Source organism: Carlito syrichta, unplaced genomic scaffold (genome assembly GCF_000164805.1).
Source record: "Carlito syrichta isolate Samal-C Ts95f unplaced genomic scaffold, Tarsius_syrichta-2.0.1 Scaffold306507, whole genome shotgun sequence".
Taxonomy (NCBI): domain Eukaryota; kingdom Metazoa; phylum Chordata; class Mammalia; order Primates; family Tarsiidae; genus Carlito; species Carlito syrichta.
The window spans coordinates 238,373-261,114 of NW_007250603.1; the positions used below are offsets into that span (position 1 = coordinate 238,373).

Consider the following 22,742-nt stretch of genomic DNA (forward strand, 5'->3'; position numbering starts at 1 on the left):
TTTTTGAGTTGGAGTCTTACTTCTGTTGCCCAGGCTGGAGTGTAGCGGCATGCTCACACTCCTGGCCACCGCAGCCTCGACCTGCTGGGCTCAGGCAATCCTTCCACCTCAGGCTTCCAAATAGATGGAACTACAGGCATGCACCACTATGCCTGGCTGATTATTTATTTATTGTACAGATGAGGTCTTGCCAAGTTGCCCAGGCTGGTCTCCAACTCATGGGCTCAGGCAATCCTCTCATCTAAGCCTCCCAAGGTGGTGGGATTATACACATGAGTTATCGTGCCCAGCTGGTTTTTCTTTTCAACCAGCAGATTTGAGCTCTGAGCTGCATCCATATGGGACAAAAATAATGATACTAAAATTTTAAATATAGTTGGATGGAGGATGATATACCAGGCAAATACTAACCAAAAGAATGCTGATGTTGCCAGTCTCACCTTCAAATAGATCTTAAGGCAAAACCCATCATTTGGGATGTGAAGTGTCATTACATAATGCTTAAAAAAAATCCTTTAGCAGCCGGGCTCAGTGGCTCAGCCTGTAATCCCGCGCCTTTGGGAGGCTGAGGTGAGTGGATTGCCTGAGCCCACGGGTTCGAGACCCGCCTGGGCAGCGAGACCTCATCTCTACAGTAAATAAAAAAATCAGCCGGGTGTGGTAGCACATGCCTGTAATTTCGGCTACTTGGAAGGCTGAGGCGGAAGGATCGCCGGAGCCCAGCAGGTCGAGGCTGTGGTGGCCAGGAGCGGCCACTGCACTCCAGTCTGGGCGACAGAGTGAGACTCCAACTCAAAAAAAAAAAAGGAAAAAAAAATCCTTTAGCGATATATAACCTCTGTGCATAAAACAACATAGCCTTAAACATATAATTCAAATAGCAGAATTATAAGGAGAAACTGATGAATCTGTAGTTATATTGGGAGATTTTAATACTCTTCCTTCATAAATTGATAGAATTGGTGGGAAAAAATTAGGAATAATATAGACAATTTTGATTTTTATTGAGTCGGAGTCTCACTCTGTCTCCCAGGCTGGAGTGCAGTAGCGTGCTCATGGCCACCGCGGCCTCAGTCTGCTGAACTCAGGCGATCCTTTCACCTCAGCCTTCCAAGTAATTGGCACCATAGGCGCCTGCCACCACACCAGACTAATTTTTTATTTATTGTAGTGATGAGTTCTTGCCAAATTGCCCAGGCTTGTCTCGAACCCTTGGGTTCAGGCAGTCCTCTTGCCTCTGCTTTCCAAAGTGCTGGGATTACAGACATGAGCCACCACATCTGTCCAAGATAGAAGATTTTAATAGGATACTAAGGCTCAGAAAGTTAGTTTGTTTTTGCCAAAAGTCACATAACTGGTGAGGAAAAAAGTTGAAACTCAAATCTCTTTTAACACAAGTCACTTAAACTTTGAGAAATTACATCTGTCTGAAATAGTTGTCTTGGCCATGTGTGGTGGCTCAAGCCTGTAATCCCAGCAATTTGGGGGGTGGAGGCGAGAGGATTGTCTGAGCTCAAGGATTGGAGACTAGCCTGAACAACATGGTGAGACCTCATCTCTACAATAAATCAGTTAACCGGGTGTGGTGGCACATGCCTGAAGTTCCAGCTGCTTGGAAGGCTGAGGTGGAAGGATCACCTGAGCCCAGCAGGTCGAGGCTGTGGTGGCCGAAACATGCCACTGTACTCCAGTCTGGGCGACAAAGTGAGACTCTGACTCAGTAAATAAATACATAAATAAAATAGCTGTCTTTTTCTTCATAGCATGTGCCAAAGTGATTTTCATTTGAGTGTCTGCAGTAAATATGGACTGAATCTCAAAATTATTTTATTTCTGATTTTTAAAAAATTAGTTTGCCAGAGACATAGACTTTCAATGTTCTGTTTTACTATATCCTGTTTCTTTGTTTGAGAGCTGTTTCAATTATATATCAAACACTTTGGCCTTAGATAATCATGAATTCCAAATTCTAGTAAGAGAAAAAGATTTCAGGTGCAATGTGAATATATCAGTTGAAGTGTATTTGTCCCTAAGTCCACAGATCGTGGTTCCTCATAAATAAGCCTGCTCACACGAGATAAGAAAAGAGTTCTCGGAACCAGGAATTCGTTCTCAGTGTAGAAGACCTCACTCCGGAGCTCTGTTACAGAATCAGAAGAGTCACACAATAGAACAGATCTCAGACTTGCTAATCATTTTGCACAGGCAACAGAAAATGACCACGTTACAGGTGAGTTGATTGTTTATTTCTCATTTTCCCCAGGGCATTCGAAGAAATGTATGTCTTCTATTGAAAAAGAAAAGTATAAATGGTTAAGAAATCAGGGGAGGCCAGGGGCAGTGGCTTAATCCTGTAATCCCAGGACTTTGGGAGGCCAAGATGAGAGGATTGCCTGAGCCCTGGGATTCGAGACCAGTCTGGGCAACTTGGTGAGACCTTGACTGTACAGTAAATCAAAAAATTAGCTGGGTGTGGTAGCATGCGCCTGTAGTTCCAGCTACTTGGAAGGCTTAGGCAGAAGGATTGTCTGACCTAGTAGGTCAAGGCTGTGGTGGTCGTGAGTGTGCCACTGCACTCTATCCTGGGCAACAGAGTGGACTCTAATTCAAAAAAAGAAAAGAAAAGAAAAGAAATCAAGGGAAAATAGTTTCAGAATAGAAGATCAGTATTGGGGCAAAATTGGAGCCTTGATATACTAACTATAGGGCTGTGAGAATCTCTTTTTTTAAGAGAGGGTCTTACTCTGTCACCCAGGGTTTAGTGCAGTGTCATGATCCTTGCTCACTTCAGCCTCAGCCTCCTGCACTTAAGTGATTCTCCCTTTTTAGCCTCCCGAGTAGCTGGTATGGTATGTACGAGCCACTACACCTAGCTGATTTTGTTATTTATTGTAAGACGGTCTTAGTATGTTGTCCAAGCTGGTCTTAAACTCCTGGGCTCAAGTGATCCTCCCACCTTGGTCTTCCAAAATGGTGGGATTACAGGCATGAGTTACCCTGCCTGGCCAAAAAGTTCTTAAGGTTGAATATTTGAAAGCCATAGTGTCCTACATAATTGTTGCATTTGAGCTGCAAATCTGGTTCTCAAATTATTGGTAGTTGTAATAAAGAAATGTGAATGTTTGTGTAAGTTCCATAGTCCAAAGGAAAAAGCAAACTGATTGCCCAAAGAAAATCAATATTTCTTGGTCATTAGGTCTTTGAATAAGTGGTATGTGGTAGGTCCCCCTTACCTGCAGTTTTCCTTTCTGCAATTTCAGTTATCTTAGGTCAACCGTGGTTCAACTATTAAGTGGGAAATTTCAGAAATAAACAATTTATAAGTTTTAAATTTCATGCTGTTCTAAGCAGTGTGATGAAATCCAGCACCATCCCACCCAGAACATGTATCATCCCTTTGTCCAGCATGTATGAATGCTATATGAGCTTCTTGCCTGCTAGTTGGGAGCCATCTGGGTAGCCATCAGATTGAATGCTGTCATGGTATTGCAGTGCTTCTATTTAAGTAACCCTTATTTTACTTAATAATAGCCACATAGCACAAGATTAGTGATGCTAATAATTTGGATATTCCAAAGAGAAACCGTAACATGCTTCCTTTAATTGGAAAGGTAAAAGCTCTTGATATAAGGAAGCAAAAAAATCATATGCTGAAGCTGCTAAGATCTACTGTAAGATGGAATCTTCTGTCCATGAAATTGTGAAGAAGGAAAAAGAAATAGATGTTAGTTCTGTGTTTATACCTCAGACTGGAAAAGTTATGGCCATATTGCATGCTAAGTTTTGTTACAATATGTTATAATTGTTCTATTTTATCATTGTTGTTGATCTCTTACTGTGCCTAATTTATAAACTTTATCATAGGTATGTATGTATAGGAAAAAACAGGTTTTGTACAATTGGTAGGTGAGGCATCCTTCGGGGTCTTGGAATGTATCCTTTGTGGATAAGGAGGAGGTCTGTTCTAGTAGGTAATACCCTCAGAGAAGACAGTATAATAAATGCATGGATGCTATGGCTATTTTTCAGAGTATTTATCAAAGTATGATCTAGGGTAGAATGCCAAAGCAGGACTTAGTGACTATAATTATTTACTTGGAGCCTAATTCACATGCAGAAGGATATATAAGAAATAAAACATCTGGGCGCAGTGGCTCAAGCCTGTAATCCCAGCACTTTGGGAGGCTGAGATGAGGGGATTGCCTGAGCCCACAGGCTCGAGAACAGCCTGGGCAACTTGGCAAGACCTCATCCCTACAATAAATTCAAAAAATTAGCCAGGTGTGATAGCACATGCCTATTGTTCCAGCTACTTGGAAGGCTGAGGGTGGAAGGATCGCCTAAGCCCAGCAGGTCGGCGTGCCACTGCACTCTAGCCTGGGCAACAGAGTGAGACTCCAACTCATTAAAAAAAAAAAATAGCCGGGCTTGGTGACTCAGCCTGTAATCCTGCTCTTTGGGAGGCTGAGGTGAGTGAATTGCCTGAGCCCACGGGTTTGAGACCCACCTGGGCAACTTGGTGAGACCTCATCTCTACAATAAAAATCAAAAAATTAGCCGAGCGTGGTAGCGCGCACCTGTAGTTCCAGCTACTTGGAAGGCTGAGGCGGAAGGATCGCCAGAGCCTGCAGGTCAAGGCTGCAGTGGCCGGGAACAGCCACTGCACTCCAGTCTGGGTGACAGAGTGAGACTCCAACTCAAAAAAAAAAAAAAGAAAGAAAGAAAGAAAAGTACAATTTAATGAGCTATTATCAACTGAGTATGCACAAAACCACCACTTGGGTCAAGAAATAAAACATTCTCAGCCCAAGTGAGGCTCTTCATGTGCCCTTTCCCAGTCACAGCCTGTTCCTCCTGATGTAAGTAACCAGGATCCTGACTTGTTTAGTAACCATTTCTTTGTTTTTCTTTATAGTTTTACTCCTATCTATGTGTCCTTAAACACTACAGTTTGGTTTTGTCTTTTGTATTATATGCTCATTTGTGGCTTACTTGTCTCATTTAACATTTTGTTTGTGAGATTTATTGTAATTGCAACTCTTCCCGCAATTGAGAGAGTTTCCTAATGTCTTCAAATCTGGTTAGTGTTCAAATTTCTAATTCTCTCTTAAAACTGATAAGTTGTGGTTTGACTGAATCAGAATCCAAATAAGGTTCACGTATTGCAGTTGGTTGATCTGTCTCTTTTATTTAATGTAATTTATTTTTTGAGTCAGAATCTCACTGTCATCTAGGCTGGAGTGAAGTGGCATGCTCATGATTACTGCAGCCTTGATCTCCTGAACTCGGGTGATCCTTCTGCCTCAACCTTCCAAGTAGCTAGGACTACAGGTGTGTGCTACCACGGTTGGCTAATTTTTTTTATTTATTGTAGAGGTGAGGTCTCACCATATTGCCCAGGCTGGTCTCAATCTCCTGGGCTCAGGCAGTCCTCTCACCTCTGCCTCCCAAAGTGCAGAGGTTACAAGTGTAAGACACCATGCCCGGCTCTTGTCTCTTTTAATTTATTGGCTTTTAAAAATAAAATTTAAAAAAATCTTTCAGGGGCAACCCCCTCAGGTCTCCTTCCACTGTGGGAGCTTTACTGTCCTGTCAATAAATCCTGCTTTCTCAAAAAAAAAAAATCTGTCAAATGGCTACTGCAATCTAAAGATGCTTCAGTGGCTCTATAAACACTAGTCTGTAAACTGCTTCAGCTGTTAACCTTTGTTTTCTTCTTATCTTCATAGAAATGCCTCTTATTAATAAAAGACCTGTTTGCCTACATTGTACATAGAGGACTAGCCTATCTGCAATGCCAGATGGGATACAGAATGGCATTAGAATGGGACACAGCCATTTAACTGAACTGATATATTCTCAAGACTAAGAGATGAGCCGAGCACAGTGGCTCACATCTGTAATCCCAGCACTCTGGGAAGTAGAGGCAAGCAGATTGCCTGAGCCCAGGGGTTCAAGGCCAGCCTGGGAAACTTGGCAAGACCTCATCTCTACAGTAAATCCAAAAAACATTAGCTGGGCATGGTGGCATGCACCTGTAGTTCCAGCAACTTAGAAGGCTGAGGCAGAAGGATTGCCTAAGCCCAGCAGGTCGAGGCTGCGGTAGCCATGAGCATGCCACTGCACTTCAGCCTGGGCAACAGTGAGACTCCAACTCAAAAAAAAGACTAAGAGATGAACTACTGAAGATACGGAATAATACATTTAAATTTACTCTATCCCAGTTTCTCTTTCCACTCCTTTATCTATCTCTATCTAACAACCTCTAACCAAAATCTTTAAATATGTGAAACACAGTAGGAACTGAAGGAAATCAAAATATTTTACCCTAAAATATTTTTTGACATATTTTGAAATGGCTGCCCCTAGGCCAGCAGAATGAGGTGCCCTGCAAAGCTATTTTTTGTGGGAAAGATTTGTATCTGTAGAGAACCTCCATTAGTGTAACCAGACCTTTTCTATGCCTTTCCTAGCTCTAGGAGACATTAAGAGTCTAACACCTTTAAAGGTCTGAAAAGACATTTACCATCTATTCTTTCAGAAAACTGCTACCTACTTAACAAGACCCCCTTTGCAAGCTAAATTTCTTCCTTTCTACTGTCTTACTACAAAAACCTGACTCCTCAACCTAACCTGTTTTTAGGCATACTCTAAGCCTGCATTATTTCTGTAACCTCAAGATGGTACACAAGCTTCTGTGCCTTACTGGGGGGTTGGGTGTTCATTCTGAAGGCTCTCACCTGTACATGTTAAATAAATGTGTATGCCTTTTCTGTGGAAGAACAGGAGGCCCAATTAGAACAGCATCAATTGGATTAATTATATTGAGGAAGGAAATCTCAGAATGAAATGCTCAAGGGTTTGAGACCAGTCTGGGTAACTTGGCCAGACCTCATCTCTCTACAATAAACCAAAAAAAGTAGCCAGGCATGGTAGTGCATGCTTGTGATTCCAGTTACATGGAAGACTGAGGCAGAAGGATTACCTGAGCCCAGCAGGTTGAAGCTGCAGTGACCGTGAGCATGCACTCCTGCCTGGGCAACTGAGTGAGACTTGGACTCAAAAAAGAAAATAACCTTACACAGCTCTTTTAGTGAATATAGAAAGAGCCAGGCATGGTGGCTCACACCTGTAATCCCAGCACTTTGGGAGGCCGAGGCAAGAGGATTATCTGAGTCCACAGGTTCAAGACCAGCCTGAGCAACATGGCAAGATCTCATTTCTACAATAAGTCAGAAAATTAGTTGGATGTGGTAGCACACACCTGTAGTTCCAGCTACTTGGAAGGCTGAAACAGAAGGAAAACCTGAACCCAGCAGGTCGAGGCTGTGGTGGCCAAGAGCGTACCACTGCACTCTAGCCTGGGCAACAGAGTGAGTTTCTGACTGAAAAGAAAAAAAAGAGTGCATTTCATTTTATAAAGCCAGCAAATACCTGATACCAAACCTAGGAAGAACACAACAAAAAGCACCTTATAGGCAAATAATTCTTACAATCAGTTTCTAGTAAAATACTAGCAAACTGAATCAAGCCATGTATAAAAAGCATAATGTAGCCTAAAATGAAATTTTCTTCAGTAATACAAGGTAAGTTCAAGTCAGTATAATTCAAGTCGGCATAATTAATCATATTAGCACAGTAAAGGAGAAAACACATGATTGCATTAACAGACAGAAAAGGCATATGATGAAATACATACTATCAACAAATTAGGAATAGGAGGCAACTTAATCTGATAATTGTAACCTGAAAATTATCAACAGCTAACATCATACTTAATGGTGAAATACTGATACTCTGTTACTTATCCCCTAAGCATTAAAATGGCACAGTCAGAATTTTTTGTCCTGATTGATATGTTCTATGTCAAGCACCTTACAACACAGTAGTTCTAGCAACAAATGTTTATTGAACACCTCAAAGGTGACTGGATACTGATTTTAAAATATTATTTAATACAAACAATATTTCTTTTCTTTTTTTTTTTTGAGTTGGAGTTTCACTCCGCCGCCCAGACTGGAGTGCAGTGGCCGCTCCCGGCCACTGCAGCCTTGACCCACTGGGCTCTGGCGATCCTTCTGCCTCAGCCTTCCGAGTAGCCGGAATTACAAGCACGTGCTACCACACCCGGCTGATTTTTGATTTATTGTAGAGATGAGGTCTCGCTGCCCAGGTGGGTCTCGAACCCGCGGGCTCAGGCAATCCACTCACCTCAGCCTCCCAAAGGTGCGGGATTACAGGCTGAGCCACTATAAACAATATTTCAATAGCATATGTAGCTAGTGACTACATGTTGTATAAAAAGAATTTTTCTGGTCTTTGCCCTGGGTGCCTGGAATACAGCATCTAAACCTTTGGAATTTCTCCAGTAACAGGAGTATGTCCCGTGTATTCCACCCCCCCGCCCTAGTACACTGTGTACATGACTCCTGGCAGGCCCCTAGATGATCTGAGGATGGCCATGTGGGAGAGATCAACCATGTGACTAGAGGGTTAGGGCTTTGAGCAAGTTGATAGAAGCCCAGTCTCTAGGGAGAAGAGGGCTAGTGATTGAGTTCAGTTGCACAGCCAGTGATTCAGTACCTACATAATTGAACTCCAACAACAAAATGTTTGCAAAGAAAAATTAAAAACACTCAGGCCCCCCCTTTCCAAATGAATAGCTGTTACTAACATTATGCATCAGCCAAATACCCGTAGAAAGGTAAAAGGCCTTAGGTGTCTACAGACTGCCCACAGATCATTAATAATTAAATTCTTTGCTGGCCTCCCATAAACAAGGATATGCCAATTGTAACATGAGGTCTAAAATCTAAGTCTACCTCCTAAAACTAAAATCTGTGTAATGTCAATTATAAGTTTATTTTCTCAGGTACAGAGAGACTCATTTCCTCTACCTACCCAGTGATATCTGAATAACCGACTCTTCCTTTATTCCCCTTTTCTCTTAAAACATTCACCTTATCTTATATAAAATGTGGATTTACGGGGCATTAACTAAATTCTCTCAGTCATCCAAGTATCTGGAACTACAGGCATGTGCTACATCCGGCTAATATTTTGATTTGTTGTAGAGGCGAGGTCTCACCAGGTTGCCCAGGCTGGTCTCAAACCTGTGAGCTCAGACAATCCTCTCAGCTCTGTCTCCCAAAATGCTAGGATTACAGGCTTGAGCCACCGCTCCTGGCCCCGTTCTTGATCTTTTTAAAGTTGCCCTCTGGTATTATTTCCCTTCTGTTTCAACATCTTCTACTAGGAATTTTTTTTTAAACAGAATCTCACTGTTACCCAAGTTGGAGTGTAGTGATGTGATCATGGCTCGCTGCAGCCTTGACCTCAAGACTCCAGTGATCCTCCCACCTCAACTTCTTGAGAAGCTGAGACTACAGGTATGCACTACCACACCTGGCTAATTTAAAAAAAAAAAAGGCCGGGCTTGGTGACTCAGCCTGTAATCCCAGCACTTTGAGAGGCCGAGGTGAGTGGATGATTGCCTGAGCCTGCGGGGTTCAAGACCCACCTGGGGAACTTGGCGAGACCTCATCTCTACAATAAATCAAAAAATCAGCCGGGCATGGTAGTGCGTGCCTGTAGTTCCAGTTACTTGGAAGGCGGAGGTGGAAGGATCACTGGAGCCCAGCAGGTGGAGGCTGCAGTGGCTGGGAGCAGCCACTGTACTCCAGTCTGGGTAACAGAGTGAGATTCCAACTCAAAAAAAAAAAATCTGACAATGTCCTAAGCTTTGAACTCTGCCCATTTTTAAGTTTTGTTCTTTTTATTGGTCAAAACAGATAGTTTCTGTTGTTCTGTCTTCAAATTCACTGACTCCTCTCAAAGGATATAATATGCTATTTAGGGTTAAATTTCTTTTTTTTTCGGATGGCATGTTAAAAAATTTTTTTTTTTTGAGTCGGAGTCTCACTCTGTTGCCCAGGCTGGAGTGCGGTGGCACACTCACAGCCACTGCAGTCTCTACCTGCTGGGCTTAGGTGATCCTTCCAGTCTCACACCCGAAAGATCTTCACATCCTACCACATCTGGCTTGCCTGCTGAATTTTTTTAAAGATGTGTGCTTGTGTTTTCTTGTTATCTTAGGTGACTTTGAAACAGAAATTCATCTTGATCCAAAATCCAGTCATCTTTCTAAAACCTAATTTTGGTTATGTCACTTCTCTTTCTGTGAAATCTTTCATGGCTAACTATTGGCAACACAAAGGTGTCTAAACAAGTTATTTACACTTTGCCTCACTTATTGTGGCCTGTAATTGAATCACTATCCCATTCCCTATCATCCTGTCTTATTGAAGTGTTTATGTCTCCTCAACCCTCACAGTTTTTTTTGTTGTGTCGAACCTGCTGTTACCTGCCTTTGTACCCTCTTTTTTTTTTGGCAGAAAATTTGTCAATTTTCTAAAATTCATGTCAACTTTACATTTTCCATAGAGCCTAAACTGACATTCAAATAAACTAATGCTTTCCCTGCTTTTTATCCACTCTAGACCATTCCTTCATTTCTGTTTTAGCTATTTTAACAGCTTGTTTGTTTGTTTTTGAGTTGCAGTCTCTTGTCGCCCAGGCTGGAGTGCAGTGGCACGCTCACAGCCACCCCAGTGTCGACCTGCTGGGCTGAGGTGATCCTTCCGCCTCAGCCTTCCAAGTAACTGGAACTACAGGCACATGTTACCATGCCTGGCCAATTTTTTTATTCATTGTAGAGATGAGGACTGGCCAAGTTGCCCAGGCTGTTCTCGAACCTGTGACCTCAGGCAATCCCCTCACCTCAGCCTCCCAAAGTGCTGGGATTACAGGCTTGAGCCACCATAGCTGGCCAGTTTATTTAATTTATAAATGTATGTGTTTTCAGCTCTCCAAAATACTAAGCTGTTTTTGAGAGTATTATTTTATTATCTTTCTTTTGCTACTACCTCTTCCAGTGCCAAATGTGAGGTCCAGTAAATAGTTCGTTGGTTGTTCATAGGGTTTAAAGTAACCTACTCCAGTTTTCTTGTGTTATGTGAAAGTTGTCAGAATCAAAATGAAATCACTAGTTTTAAAAACAAACAAACAAAACCCTAACAAATAGAGCCAGGGAAACTCACAGAGAGAGAGAGTTTCCATGCTTGTATGTCTGATAACAAAAACAATCACAAAAGACTGTAAAACCATAACCTGGCAAAAAGATTATTACAGCTTTACACAAAAAATACTTCTACAAGGACATCTATCCAACCTTGGATTCGCATTACCTTTCTTCTTGATCTTTAAAGCCAAGGATAATTATTTCAAAATAATTATGTAATCTTCCTCATTTTTCTTTCATAAAATCCTCTTCATTTTTCTTTACCTTCCTGAATACACGTATAGTTTACTATGGCTTGTGTATTCCCATTACAATACTCTATTCCTAAATAAACCTTTTTCATTGGAGAACCTCTCTCATATTTTTAGGTTAATAGTTGTATAAATGGAAGAATGGAAATATGCACAATGGCATTTTATCACACAAAATATGCATATATGTAGGGATAGGGCATTTTGCATAACTTGTTATGGGAATAAATGCTCACACTCCAGTCCATCTTTTCCATATCCTGTGGTGATAACTGCTTAGATTTACTAGAATTGTGCTCTTACAGGAGTTACTCTCATTTGAAGACTTATCTGTGGACTTCACCCAAAAGGAATGGCAGCTACTGAATCCCTATCAGAAGAATTTATACAAGGATGTCATGTTGGAGAACTATAGCAGCCTAGTGTCACTGGGTAAGAAAAACTTCCTTGAGTACCTTGGATTGTGCCCAACGCATTGCCTTTTCTTTTTTAGTTACTAAGAGCTGTAGGCCTCTGAAATTTTTAATAATTTTGGACCTAACTTAGGAGATCACATTTCCTTGGACTATGACACTAAGAAAGTATTTGGATCTCACCTTCCAATAATGAAGTCTTGAGTTTGTTGTGAAGCCTGTGAAACTTAGGAAATAATAGTGGAAGCAGTAGTGGTGGCATCTAATGTATAAAACTTTCTGTATGCCACATACTGTACCAAGTGTTTTACATATATTGCCTCAGTAAATATCAGAGCAATCCTATGGGGAAAGTATAATTATTACCCTTTTTCCTCATGAGAAAATTGAGGCAAAGAGAGGTTAAGTACCTTTCCCAAGAACTAAGGGCTAGTAAATAAGAGCCTCTGAAGTGTTTGTTGGTCTGGACTTGAATTGCAAGACTCTATTAGCCACCAAGAAGAACATTACCATTACTGTAAGAATTATTTGCTCTGTTGAGGTACAGCTAATCAGGCCAATCATGGTGCTAAACCTTGCTCATTCTTCAGAGGCCCCACAGCCAAGTGTTTGGGCCCAAGGCCTTTATGATTTCCCCTGAACAGGGTACGAAGTTATAAAACCAGATGTCATCTTCAAGTTGGAGCAGGGAGAAGAGCCATGGATAAGAGATGCAGAAATGCCAAGTTCACCCTCTCTAGGTGAGTAATTGAGAATAAGGAAGATGGTAGAAAGTCAAAGTTCAGTCTCAGCTGATCAGTGATGAGTTGGCATCTTTGAAAAGTATTTTATTTTATTTTATTTTTTTGAGTTGGAGTCTCACTCTGTCGCCCAGACTGGAGTGTAGTGCCACTCCCGGCCACCGCAGCCTCGACCCGCTGGGCTCCGGTGATCCTTCCACCTCAGCCTTCCAAGTAGCCGGAATTACAGCCATGCGCTACCACGCCCGGCTGATTTTTTAATTAATTGTAGAGATGAGATCTCGCTGCCCAGGCGGGTCTCAAACCCGCGGGCTCAGGCAATCCACTCACCTCAGCCTCCCAAAGGTGCAGGATTACAGGCTAAGCCACTGAGCCCGGCTTATTTTTTTTATTTTTTTGAGTTGGTGTCTCACTCTGTTCCCCAGGTGGAGTGCAGTGGCATGCTCACGGCCACTGCAGCCTTGACCTGCTAGGCTCAGACAATCCTTCCGCTTCAGCCTTCCAAGTAACTGGAACTACAGGTGTGCACCACCATGCCTGGCTAATTTTTTGACTTATTTTAGAGATGAGGTCTCACTAAATTTCCCAGGCTGGTCTCAAATCCCTGAACTCAGGCAGTTCTCTCACCTTGGCCTCCCAAAGAGCTGGGATTATAGGCTTGAGCCACCACGCTCAACCTTGAAATGTATTTTAGAGAGTTCTTTTCAAAATTTCTAAACCTTTAAGTTTGGTAATTCAGAACAATTGATATTAGCTACTCAGGTAAGTCACATTTCTATGTAGCTTCTTGGTAGCTCAAAATGAAATATGTCCTACTCATCTAAGCATTGTTCTCTGTCTCACATGTGGAACTTTGACTTCTTGTTTGGCAGTCTGTTCCCTGATATGTCTGACTGCCTTCAGTCTCTTCATTCCCTGTGGTCAAATAGTACAATACTCTGCTTTGTACATGCAAGCGTTTTTATTTTTCCCTCAATTTGGGTGTCTCTGATGCTCAGATGACCACCCTGCAAAGCCCCAGTTTGGTCTCATTGATGTCGGAAAATGGGTCATTTCTCCCAGTTTGTCCTTATCTTCCCTTTTAAATTATTTTGTTGCTTTTTTCTATAACGTAGACACCATGGAGTATGAGAATAAACTCTTTCTATTGTCATCGTGTTTTTAAGTTTGGGGAGTTTTTTTGGTTTTTTGTTTTTGAATTGGAGTCTCACTTTTGCCCATGCTGGAGTACAGTGGCATACTCATGGCCACCACAGCCTCGACTTGCTGGGCTCAGGTGATCCTTCTGCCTCAGCCTTACAAGTATCTGGAACTATAGGTACGTGCCACCATATCCAGCTAATTTTTTTATTTATTGTAGAGATGAGGTCTTACCAAGTTGCTCAGGCTGGTCTTGAATCCGTGGGCTCAGGCAGTCCTTTCACCTTGGCCTCCCAAAATGCTGGAATTATAGGCGTTAGTCATCGCGCTGTCCCGTGTTTAAGTTTCATACTCTTTGGAAAATAAAAGCCTCCTCAACTTCCGCTTAAAAATTCCATGATGTCACATTCCTTAAGTTCTCAGCTTGCTACATAGATCTAAATTCTGATTTTTTGTGAGTTACCGTAAATGGTATCACCATATTTGATTTCCTAAAGCATTCAACGCTACTTGGATCAGTTAAAACTACCTACTCATTATATGCTATGTGGTATTGACTTAAGCGGGGTGATCCATAAATAACCGGAATTGTCTCTTGAAGGGTTGGCCCCTTGTAGTGTACTTGGAATTTGTTCCTCCAGATCAAACGATCAGCCAAAGTTTTTATCGGAAAGTTTTGAAAAGGTTGAGTCATGATTTGCAGAAGAAACATACCAAGCTGTGGGAAACAGGTAACTGGCTCTTCCGCCATCACCATGTACTTGCACGCATCGCACTGAGTGTTGCGTGTTTCTGACCCAAAACGGCATGACCCCTTGCCCAACCCGCCCTATTCGCCAGTCTTGCCCCGAGCAAATCACGATTATTTTTTTTGTTCACTGGAGAAAAAAGTCCATGTGAAAGAGGCGAGACAAAAAATGACAGAAACACCAAAAGACATAAAAACTGACAAGTTCAAAAACTGTTTTGAGCAGTGGATAAAGTGTCCTCATAGATGTAATACTTTGAATGGAGAGTGCTTTGACATTGATTGAAGTTGAAACATGCAGGAATAAATACATTTTTATAATAAATTTCCATTTGGGGGGGGTTCCCCCTCGTACTTTAGGTTCCTTCAAAAGCAGACCCTAAGTTACTTATCTGAGTGCAAGAATTTATTGGGCATATGTTCTTCATGAGTGTAACGAGAGACTGGAAGAGTGAGACAAGGGGAATGCCAGAGGTAGCAATGTCATTAAATGGTGGCCTGATGCTCAGACCACAGCCGCTGTGGACATGCAGTCTCAGTCTGCTGACAGCCCCCTGAGACAATCTGAGAGCATACCTCAGATGTGCTGCTCTGAGAGACCAGGAAGCCCATGTACTTATCTTCCAGCGCCCATCTCTCAATGGTTGAATATTACTCTGGGGCAGAATTTTCTTGTTCTGCAGCCCAAGAAAGTTCTCAGGCCGAGAAATAGGGGTTTCTGCGGTAGGCATCATGTCAGGAACTATCTACCACAGCTGCAGGTGTTCTTGAAATTTAGCTAAGACTGGGTGTGGTGGCTCAAGCCTGTGATCCCAGCACTTTGGGAAGCTGAGGCGAGAGGATTGCCTGAGCCCAGGGGTTTGAGACCAGCCTAGGCAACTTGGCAAGATCTCATCTCTACAGTAAATCAGAAAGAAAAAAAAAAAAATAGCTGAGCACGGTACACATGCCTATAGTTCCAGCTGCTTGGAAGGCTGAGGCAGAAGGATTGTGTGAGCCCAGCCAGTCAAGCCCAGCCAGTCAAGGATTGTGTGAGCCACTGCACTCCAGCCTGGGCAAAAGGGTGAGACTCTCAACTCAAAAAAAAAAAATTGCTAAGGGATGTGGCTAAGATAGTATATTTACTCTCTGACAGTATATTTACAACAGTATGTTTACTCTCTGCATCTGAACTTTTGATGATGTTATGCTAGCTATCTGGAAGTTCTCAATCCTTTCTGTACAGATGCAGTTTTCACTGCATTCATATTTATGAAATATTCCTTGGCTACTCCAGTGAAAAATTTTCTCCTCTTTTTCTGAAGTTTGATCTCAGACCTGATCACAGTATATATGATAATTTTTAGTTGGTCCCTGAGCTTTGTTTGCACACATAGATGCAGGGGCTTAAAATTTAATAGACATTTCAGCTACAAAACATAACATATTCACTCTATAGATTTCTTTCTACAAGCATGTTTTTGTTGTTTGTTTGGTTTCTTTTGAGTTGGAGTCTGTTGCCCAGGCTGGAGTGTGGTGGCATACTCACGGCTACCCCAGCAAGGACCTGCTGGGCTCCAGCGATCCTTCCGCCTCAGCCTTCCAAATAGCCAGAACTATTGGTGTGTGCTACCACGCCCCATTAATTCTTTTTTTTTAAATTTATTGTAGAGAAGAGGTCTTGCCAAGTAGCCCAGGTTGGTCTCCAACCTTTGGGCTCAGGCAATCCACTCACCTTGGCCTCCCAAAGAGCTGAATTTACAGGCTGAGCCCCCGAGCCTGGCTAAGCATTGTCTTTTGGGTTTTTTTTGAGTTGGAGTCTCACTCTGTCGCCCGGACTGGAGTGCAGTGGCCACTCCCGGCCACCACAGCCCCGACCTGCTGGGCTCCGGTGATCATTCCGCTTCAGCCTTCTGAGTAGCTGGAACTACAGGCGCGTGCTACCACGCCCCGCTAATTTTTTGTTTTATTGTAGAGATGAGGTCTCGCCAAGTTGCCCAGGTGGGTCTCGAACCCGCGGGCTCAGGCAATCCATTCATCTCAGCCTCCCAAAGGTGCAGGATTACAGGCTGAGCCACAGAGCCCGGCTTAAGCATTGTTTTAATACAAGTGTTTTTAGCTAGGATGTGCATCATATTACTTTTTTGTTTATTTTTCAATGACAGACATCATGGATCCAGTACCAAAACTGATTCCATAGAGTGGTGTATGTCTTGTTTTTAAATTTGGTATGGTAAGACTGGTATTTGTAATTTGAGAAATCTTTTCTAATTTTTATGGGTTCTCCCCCCTTTAATTGAGAATTATCACTTTAATGATTACTGAAAGGCATTTAAAAGTAAGAGACGGCCGGGTTTGGTGGCTCAGCATGTGATCCCAGCACTTTGGGAGACCAAGATGAGTGGATTGCCTGAGCCAACGGGTTCAAGACCCACCAGGCAACTTGGTGAAACCTCATCTCTACAATAAATCAAAAATTAGCTGGGCATAGTAGCTCGCACCTGTAGTTTCGGCTACTTGGAAGACTGAGGCGAAGGATCGCCAGAGCCCAGCAGGTCAAGGCTGCAGTGACTGGGAACGTGCTACTGCACTCCAGTCTGGGCGACAAGAGTGAGACTCTGACTCAAAAAAAAAAAATGTAAGAGACTGGAAAATAAGTTTCAGAAGCATAGGACTTAGTTAAGATGATGAGATAAGCCGGGTTTGATGGCTCGGCCTGTAATCCCACGCCTTTGGGAGGCTGAGGTGGGTGAATTGCCTGAGCCCGCAGGTTCAGCGAGACCTCATCTCTACAATAAATCAAAAAATCAGCCGGGCGTGGTAGCGCATGCCTGTAATTCCAGCTACTGGGAAGGCTGAGGCGGAAGGATTGCTGGTGCCCAGCAGGCGAGGCTGCGGTGGCTGGGAGCGGCCACTGTACTCCAGTCTGGGCTACCGAGTGAGACTCCAACTCAGAAAAGAAAAAAAAAAATAAGATGATGAGTTAACTGCATTAATTTTCAAAAATTCAGCATTTGTTTTTATTTTTGTTTTTTGAGTCAGAATCTCACTCTGTCACCCAGGCTGGCGTGCAGAGGTATGCTCACAGCCACTGCAGCCTCATCCTGCTGGGCACAGGCAGTCCTTCAGCCTCAGCCATCCAAGTAGCTGGAACTGCAGGTGTGCACCACCATGCCCAGCTAATTTTTTTATTTATTATAGAGATGAGGTCTTGACATGTTGCTCAGGCTGGTCTCAAACCCATGGGCTCAGGCAGTCCTTTCTCCTCAGCCTCCCAAAGTGCTGAAATTATAGGCGTAGAAAATTCAGCGTTTAAACTTTGAGCATTTGTTTTGTTGTAAGGCAGTACAAAGTTAATTATCAAATTTGTACAAACAAGGACTGTGTCAGGATCCCCAAGACCACCCCCATGTTCACCGAGTCACTAGAAAGACCCATGGGACTTAGCATATAGTTGTTCTTCTCACTTAGATTTGTTACAGTGACATTGTAAGGGCACACTGCTAGATCACAGGAAAAAAGCACAGGCAAAGTTCATGTACAGGTTTCCTATGCTCCCTCCCTGCCATTAGGATCACACAGAGTTTACTATCCCCCGTAACACAATGTGGTAACATGTATTTGATGTTTCTGCCCCAGGAAGCCCATTAGAGATTCAGTGCCCAAAGTTGTAACTTGGGTCTTGGCTTGAACCACCACACCCAGCCCATGGGGTCTTCTTTTATAAAGACCCTAATCCATTGGATCAGGATCCCATCCTTTTGACCTTAATTGCTTTTGCCAGGCACAGTGGCTCAAGCCTGTAATCCCCACACTTTGGGAGACTGAGGCAAGAGGATTGCTTGAGTCTAGGGGTTCAAGACCAGCCTGGGAAACTTGGCAAGACTTTGTCTCTACAATAAATCAATAAAATTAGCTGGGCATGGTGGCAAGTGCTTATAGTTCCAGCTACCAACACAATTTACAATTTTGAAAGTTAATCTGACTACTGAGTGGAATGTAATTGGAAGCACGGAAACCAGTTAGAACAATATTTGAAATGATGTCATGAATCAGATTATAAGAGAGAAAGTAATGGAAAGAGTGAGGGTATTTGGGATATATCACAAATGACCAAGTGTGAGGCAGTCCTTTTTTTTTTTTTTTTTAAGAGTTAGAGTCTCACTCTATTGCCCAGGCTGGAGTGCAGTGACCCACTCACGGCTACCACAGCCTTGACACAGGGCTCAGGTGATCCTTCTGTCTCAGCCTTCCAAGTTGCTGAAATTACAAGCATGTGTCACCATGCTCAGCTAATTTTTTGATTTATTATAGAGATGAGGTCTCACCAAATTGACCAGGCTGGTCTCGAACCCATGGACTCAGGCAATTCTCTCACATTTCCTGATGCCATTTACCCAAACTTCATATAAGTCTCAAAATTAATATGTTAATAGTAGAATCTTGATGGTAACCTCCAGATTTATTTCTCCCTCAGTCCTTCCCAACTCAGTAACTAACACCATAATTCATCAAATGGCCCAAACCTAGGGATTATTCTTGATTCTTTGTCTCCTTTTATCCTTTCCATATCAAACTGAGGAGCAAATCTTGTTGATTTTACCTCCAAAATTTATTTTAAGGTCCGCAATGGGTTTTGAGTTTCTTGCAAATGTATTGCCTTCCATTGATACTTATGTTGTAAAAGGTTTTAACGTTATTTGTTATCTTTCATACTTCTAGGTATGACCTCACAAAAAATTTCTAAGCTTGTTTGTTGGTTTGCTTGCTTAAGATAGGCCTTTTGAGGAGCATTTACAGTGGTAACATATGTGGTTATGTTGTGAAAATAATGAAGTAAAGCTATATAACAAATGATTATCAAACTCAGAATATTTTAAGGATGGAAACTTGGATCTTGGGATAGTTTCAGTGAAAGTACACTTGAATTTTCAAAGTCTGTGCCTTAGTAGTTAAGATGTAAAATGATATGTTCTAAAAATGTGCTCCATGAAGTGACTTTCTTGGTAGTAATGTGTAGTTGTATATGGCAGGTTTAAAGTTAAGGTGATGTGAGAATGGAAGAAAATACTCAAAATATTTCTCATTCTTCAAGCTTGAGATGACTTTTGCCAATTGCTTTTTCAAATATGTTTATTTTATTCATAGTATTTACTACAGTGTATAATTTTGTTATTTTCTGTTTATTCTTTATCTTTTCCATTAAAATATATGTTTTATAATGGCAGAGCCTTATTCATTTTCCTCTTATATTTTCAATCCCTCACACACTGCCCAGAGCATAATATATACCCGGTAGGTATTGAGTAAATTAGCTCCTCAGAACATGAGTCAACGCTTCTTTCAACCTCCTTTCTTTGTTCCTCATTGCTCTTCATGTATTTTTCACATTCTTTCCCTATATATTAAACATATTTTTCATCAATAAAAGGTTACTTAATTTCTAGTCAGTTGCTGGTTGCTGTTTTCAGCATTTATTTATTTTTTCCCGTCAATACCTACAAGTTAGGCATTAGACTTGGCCTTCCTACAGACTAGGAAACTAAGCCCTAAAAAGCACTCAACTCCGCATAGAATTTCCAGTGTTTTATTCAGAAAGTACAATCAAATAAATTTTTTGTTTCCTTTATAGAAGTCTGGCAAGTAGATGATGACATGATATGGCCCCAGGATAACCAAGATAAGCTTAAAAATATGGGAAGAGAACACGAATATGGTGCATTTGGAAAAAATTTCAGTCTGAGCATGAACTCTGTTTCTTTAAGTAAATCAAATGATGAAGGTGACTTAGATGGATTGATTTTAAAGCATCATTTAGATTTGCTTCTCCCAAAAGCAGATTATGGAAAAACAGAATCAGATGACTTTAATATATTTGATAAGTTGTTTCTGCATTCCAAGCCTGAGGATGCTGATTCTTGGTTAAAGTTCTATGAATGTGATAAATATAAAGATACCTATAAAAAGTCACAAATTATCATATATCACAAAACTCGTTTAGGGGAGAAACTCTATGAATGCTGTGAATGTAGGAAACGCTTCACTAAGAAATCAAGTCTCATTAAACATCAGAGCAGACATATAAGAGAAATAGCCTATGGCTGTGGTAATTGTGGCAAAACCTTTCCCCAAAAGTCTCAATTTGTTACACATCACAGAACTCATACAGGTGAGAAACCTTATAATTGTAGCCAGTGTGGGAAAGCCTTCTCCCAAAAATCACAGCTCACATCCCATCAGAGGACACATACAGGAGAGAAACCATATGAATGTGGTGAGTGTGGGAAAGCCTTCTCCCGGAAGTCACACCTGATATCACATTGGAGGACACACACAGGAGAAAAACCCTATGGATGCACTCAGTGTGGGAGGGCCTTTAGTGAAAAGTCGAATCTGATTAATCATCAGAGAATTCATACAGGAGAGAAGCCTTTTGAATGCAGGGATTGTGGAAAAGCCTTCAGCAGGAAGTCACAACTCGTTACACATCATAGGACTCATACAGGAACAAAACCCTATGGATGTAGTGATTGTAGAAAAGCCTTCTTTGAGAAGTCAGAACTCATTAGACATCAGACAATTCATACTGGAGAGAAGCCCTATGAATGCAGCGAATGTGGGAAAGCGTTTAGAGAGAGGTCAAGTCTCATTAATCATCAGAGAACCCATACAGGAGAGAAACCTCATGGATGCATTCAGTGTGGGAAAGCCTTCTCTCAGAAGTCACATCTCATATCCCATCAGATGACACACACCGGAGAGAAGCCCTTTGTATGCAGTAAATGTGGAAAAGCCTTCAGTAGGAAATCTCAGCTTGTCAGACATCAGAGAACTCATACGGGAGAAAAACCCTATGAGTGCAGTGAATGTGGGAAAGCTTTCAGTGAGAAACTAAGTCTCACTAATCATCAGAGAATTCACACAGGAGAAAAGCCCTATGTATGCAGTGAATGTGGGAAAGCATTTTGTCAGAAGTCACATCTCATTTCCCATCAGAGGACACATACCGGAGAGAAACCCTATGAATGCACCGAATGTGGGAAAGCCTTTGGTGAGAAGTCAAGTCTGGCAACTCATCAGAGAACTCACACAGGAGAAAAGCCTTATGAATGCCGGGACTGTGAGAAAGCCTTCTCCCAGAAATCACAGCTAAATACCCATCAGAGAATTCACACAGGAGAGAAACCCTATGAATGCAGTCTTTGTCGGAAAGCTTTCTTTGAGAAGTCAGAGCTAATTAGACATCAAAGAACTCATACAGGAGAGAAACCTTATGAATGCAATGAATGTAGAAAAGCCTTCAGAGAGAAGTCAAGTCTCATTAATCATCACAGGATACATACAGGAGAGAAACCTTTTGAATGCAACGAATGTGGCAAAGCCTTCTCTCGAAAGTCACACCTTATACCACATCAGAGGACACATACCGGTGAGAAACCTTATGGGTGCAATGAATGTAGGAAGGCTTTCTCTCAAAAGTCACAGCTTGTTAATCACCAGAGAATTCATACAGGAGAGAAGCCTTATCAGTGCGGTGAATGTGGGAAAGCTTTTTCACAGAAGTCACAGCTCATTAACCACCAGAGGACGCATACAGTAAAGAAAGCCTAGGAATGCAATTAATAAGTCTTTGATAGAGACCATACCTCATTGTACTTCAGAAAATGCAGTTACGGTAGATTTTCCAAGTAATCACATCTTGTTTTATATCAGAATACTATGTCAGAGTACTCCTTTAGTGTAGAAATTCTATAAATGTTATGTAGGGAAAGCTTGCAGCAGGTAAGCATGCTTATATATCAATTTATGAACGTATGTATGCAGTGGATTTCCAAAAACCTTTCAAACCATAGTAAAGCCTTATACAGCAGAAAGTTCACAATAAAGAGGAATAGTGCAAGTAACAAAGCCTTCAAGAAGGCAAATCTCTTAAGCTATTAGACATACTTTCATTGGAGTGAGGGAAAGCTCGAATACAGCAAATGAGGCAATATTGTTTATCAAGAAATGACGATTATTCATACGAGAATGTCAGGAATGAAATTCTCTTAAATACTAAATATGGAACAATCTGTCACCCAACTATGTTGTATTTTTCATAATTTATATTATGGATAAACCCAACCATTTTTTTCTTGAGTTGAAGTCTCACTCTTTTACCCAGGGTGGAGTGCAGTGGCACACTCATGACCACCTCAGCTTCTACTGCTGGGCTCTGGTGATCCTTCCACCTCAGTCTTCAAAGTAGCCAGAACTACAGACATGTGCTACTATGCCCCGCTAATTTTTTTCACTTGTGGAGACGAGGTCTCACCAAGTTGCCTGGGCTAGTCTTGAACCCATGGGCTCAGGCAATCCACTTGCTTTGGCCTCCCAAAGTGCTGGGATTAT

At 41.9% G+C, this 22,742-nt stretch overlaps 1 protein-coding gene across 2 annotated transcripts in view; it reads left to right on the plus strand.

Moving 5' to 3' along the window:
- The window catches only part of ZNF84 (zinc finger protein 84), a 28,244-nt gene extending 5,771 nt beyond the window's left edge, over nucleotides 1-22,473 (plus strand). Inside the window, exons 3-6 of one of the 2 annotated variants that reach the window (XM_008063044.2) lie at nucleotides 2,035-2,230; nucleotides 11,637-11,763; nucleotides 12,389-12,484; nucleotides 19,984-22,473. In XM_008063044.2, coding sequence (XP_008061235.1) covers nucleotides 2,216-2,230; nucleotides 11,637-11,763; nucleotides 12,389-12,484; nucleotides 19,984-21,962 — 2,217 coding nt within the window. In that variant the 5' untranslated portion in view covers nucleotides 2,035-2,215 and the 3' untranslated portion in view covers nucleotides 21,963-22,473. The remainder of the gene's footprint in view (nucleotides 1-2,034; nucleotides 2,231-11,636; nucleotides 11,764-12,388; nucleotides 12,485-19,983) is intronic. The other variant, XM_008063045.1, reaches the window with a different exon arrangement.
- The last annotated feature ends 269 nt before the right edge of the window (nucleotides 22,474-22,742 follow it).